This window comes from Stenella coeruleoalba (assembly GCF_951394435.1).
Source record: "Stenella coeruleoalba genome assembly, chromosome: X".
Classification (NCBI taxonomy): Eukaryota; Metazoa; Chordata; class Mammalia; order Artiodactyla; family Delphinidae; genus Stenella; species Stenella coeruleoalba.
The window spans coordinates 61,743,830-61,747,988 of record NC_137152.1 but is presented as its reverse complement, the minus strand read 5'-3'; the positions used below and the strand labels follow the sequence as shown (position 1 = coordinate 61,747,988).

The window sequence follows — 4,159 nt, the reverse complement described above, 5'->3', positions numbered from 1 at the left end:
CCACACCAGCCAGCAACAACAAGACTTACAGAGGTGAGGCAGGCTAGTTGGCACTCTGCTTTCTCACTCACCCCTGTTTCAGCAGGGTACCAAAGGGAGATGAGTCTTCACCTACATTCAGCAACAATGAAAGTGAATAAAGTGGTTTTAAGAGGGACTAGTTGGCACTCCATTCCATGCACCCCACTCTGTCAGCAGAGCCTAGTTGGGAGCTAAACCTTCATTACCATCCAGCATTAACAAGGTGGATCAGGCTGCGAGATGTGGGCTAAGTGATATAATTCTTCCACTACTATTATTTCTGGTTTAGGCACAGGGACAGAGCTTACAACTCACACGTTTTCAATGAGATGGTGTGAGTCAGCACTACATATTTTTATGGGGTTGTAACAGTGGAGCATAGCAGGTAACAATTTCTAACCCCTCCCCAGATCTGTGTGCTACACCTAATTAGGATGACTCCCTGCTAAAAAGATTAAACAAAATCCTAAGTCTCAAGACAAAATACCCAAAATGCCTAGGATACAATAGAGATCATTCATTTTATTAAGAACCAGGACAATCACAACTTGAACAAGAAAAGAAAGGCAAGAAATGTCAATACTTACATGACAGATGTTGGAATTATCTGACAAGGATTTTAATTCATCTTTCCAAAAAAGTGTTTTCTGTGAGCAATCAGGAACACATTTGAAACAAATGAAAAAAAAAGGAAATTTCAGCAAAGAAATAGAAGATATAAAAATACCAAAGGTAAATTATAAAAATAGAAAATAAGGTAACTGAATTTGAAAAAAATCACCAGATGGGATTAATGGTAGATTGGAAATGACAGAGCATAAAATCAGTGAATTTAAGGACAGATCAATAGAATTTACCCAATGTTAATAACAGAGAAAAAACAAAGTGAGAATAAAAAGAGTCTAGAGGACCTATGGGAATACAAAGAAAGAGGTAACAGTAATATCATCAGCATCAGAGAATGGAATAAAAATATTCAAAGAACAAATGGCAGAAAACTTCTTTAACTTAGCAAAAATCATAAACATAGAGACCCAAGAAGCTTAGAAAACCCTAAATAGGATAAACTCAAATAAATATATGCCAAGACACATCAGAATTAAATTCTGAAAGCCAAAGATAAAAATATATATATCTTGAAATCAACCCGAGAGAAATAATGCATTACCTATATGGAAACACAAATTCTATTGACAACAGATTTCTCATGTAAAGTCATGAAGGCCAGAAAGAAGTGACACAATGCTTCTCAAGTACTGAAATAAAAGAATTGTCAACTGTAAATTTTATATCTAGCAAAATATCCTTCAGGAATGAAAGGGAATTTAAAAACAAAATCAAGCAAAGAAAGAAAGAAACAAACAAAAAAACTAAACCTACGACTACCTTATGATGCAGCAAATGCATTCTTCAGCGTTTATCTCAGATAAATGAAAGTGTTACACAAATGTTTATAGTAGCTTCATCTGTAGTAGCTCCAAACTGAAAACTACCAAAATATATTTCAATAGGTGAGTAGTTAAATAAACTGTGGTACATGGTACATCCATACTCAACAATAGATGGGGTTTCTCGTTGAACGCAGTGGCAGCTCTATAGGTTGCTGTTTTCTCCTTCAGTGGACCCGGGCCTGCGCTCCAGCAACCATGTCTAAGGGACCTGCAGTTGGCATTGATCTTGGCACCACCTATTCTTGTGTGGGTGTCTTCCAGCACAGAAATGTGTAAATAATTGCCAATGATCAGGGGAACAGAACTACACCAAGCTATGTCGCCTTTAATGATACCGAACGATTGATCGGTGATGCTGCAAAGAACCAAGTTGCAATGAATCCCACTAACACTTTGATAACAAACGCTTCATTGGACGAAAATTTAATGATGCTGTTGTCCAGTCTGATATGAAGCATTGGCCCTTCATGGTGGTGGTGAATGATGCAGGCAGGCCTGAAGTTCAAGTAGAATACAAGGGAGAGACAAAAAGTTTTTATCCAGAGGTGTCATCCATGGTTTTGACAAAGATGAAGGAAATAGCAGAAGCCTACCTTGGGAAGACTGTTACCGATGCTGTTGTTACAGTACCGGCTTACTTTAATGATTCTCAGTGTCAGGCTACCAAAGATGCTGGAACTATTGCTGGGCTCAGTGTACTTAGAATTATCAGTGAGCCAACTGCTGCTGCTATTGCCTATAGCTTAGACAAAAAGGTTGGAGCAGAAAGAAATGTGCTGATCTTTGATATATGTGGTGGCACTTTTGATGTGTCAATCCTCACTATTGAGGATGGAATCTTTGAGGTCAAATCTACAGCTGGAGATACCCACTTAGGTGGAGAAGACTTTGACAACCGGATGGTCAACCATTTTATTGCAGAATTCAAGTGCAAGCACAAGAAGGACATCAGTGAGAACAAGAGGACTGTCCATCGCCTTCATACTGCTTCTGAGCATGCTAAGTGCACTCTCTCTTCCAGCACCCAGGCCAGTATTAAGATTGATTCCCTCTATGAAGGAATTGACTTCTATACCTCAATTACCCATGCCCGATTTGAAGAACTGAATGCTGACCTGTTCAGTGGCACACTGGACCCTGTGGAGAAAGCCCTTCTGGATGCCAAACTAGACAAGTCTCAGATCCATGATATTGTCCTGGTGGGTGGTTCAACCCACATCCCCCAAATTCGGAAACTTCTACAGGACTTCTTCAGTGGGAAAGAACTTAATAAGAGCATCAACCCTGATGAAGCTTTTGCTTATGGTGCAGCTGTCCAGGCAGCCATTTTATCTGGAGACAAATCTGAAAATATTCAAGACTTGCTGCTGTTGGATGTCACTCCTCTTTCCCTTGGAATTGAAACTGCTGGTGGAGTCATGATTGTCCTCATCAAGCACAACACCACCATTCCCAGCAAGCAGATGCAGATCTTCACAACATACTCGGACAACCAGCCCGGTGTACTCATTCAGGTTTATGAAGGTGAGTGTGCCATGACCAAGGATAACAACCTGCTTGGCAAGTTTGAAATCACAGGCATACCTCTTGCCCCCCGTGGTGTTCCTCAGATTGAAGTCACTTTCGATATTGATGTCAATGGCATCCTCAATGTCTCTACTGTGGATAAGAGCACAGGAAAAGAGAACAAGATTACCATCACTAATGACAAGGGCCGTTTGAGCAAGGAAGACATTGAACGCATGGTTCAGGAAGCAGAGAAGTATAAAACTGAAGATGAGAAGCAGCGGAATAAGTTGTCTTCAAAGAATTCTCTTGAATCTTATGCTTTCAACATGAAAGCTACTGTTAAGGATGAGAAACTTCAAGGCAAGATTAATGATGAGGACAAACAGAAGATTCTTGATAAGTGTAATTAAATAATCAACTGGCTTGATAAGAACCAGACTACAGAGAAGGAAGAATTTGAACATCAGCAGAAGGAGCTGGAAAAAGTCTGCAACACCATCATTACTAAGCTGTACCAGACTGCAGGAGGCATGCCAGGAGGAATGTCAGGTGGAATGCCCAGGGGCTTCCCTGGTGGTGGAGCTCCTCTGTCTGGTGGTGCCTCCTCTGGGCCCACCATTGAAGAGGTTGATTAAGCCAGCCTAGCATAGGTTTAGCATTGCTCAACACAACATGGAAGGAGCCAAATTTGTAGCAATTTTTTGCTACATGGCAGTTTTATAGTTGAGCTGCTGTAGTAAACTGGGCATTCTTGATACTTGAACATGGAATGTGTGCACAGGGAAAGGAAATAACATTGCACTTTACAAGCACTGTATTGTAAGTGGAAAATGCAATGTCTTAAATAAAAATGTATTTAAAATTGGCAAAACAGAACAAAAACAATAGATGGGGACAAGCTATTGATACATACATGAACTTGACTGGATCTTAAAGACATTATGCTGTATGAAAGATCCCAGTGCCAATAGATTACATACTGTATCATTCAATTTATATAACATTTTCAACGTGCAAAAGTGTAGAGTTTGAGAACAGATTAGTGATTTCCTGTTGTTAGAGATGGGGAGGAGGGGTGGCTGCATTTATAAAAGGACAACAGTAGAAAAGATCCTTAAAGTGATAGTACTGTTAATACTGTTAATATGGTGGTAGTTAAACAAAGTTACACTTGTGAT

The 4,159-nt window shown here is 39.8% G+C and overlaps 1 protein-coding gene across 1 annotated transcript; it reads left to right on the top strand.

The window, feature by feature from the left end:
- Positions 1 to 1,667: 1,667 nt before the first annotated feature.
- Positions 1,668 to 3,616, top strand: LOC307180706 (heat shock cognate 71 kDa protein-like; the record flags this gene model as incomplete). The annotated part of the gene is given in 4 exon segments (XM_079911079.1): positions 1,668 to 1,745; positions 1,749 to 1,860; positions 1,863 to 3,388; positions 3,392 to 3,616. Coding segments are annotated over 4 exon segments (1,941 nt in total).
- Positions 3,617 to 4,159: the final 543 nt, after the last annotated feature.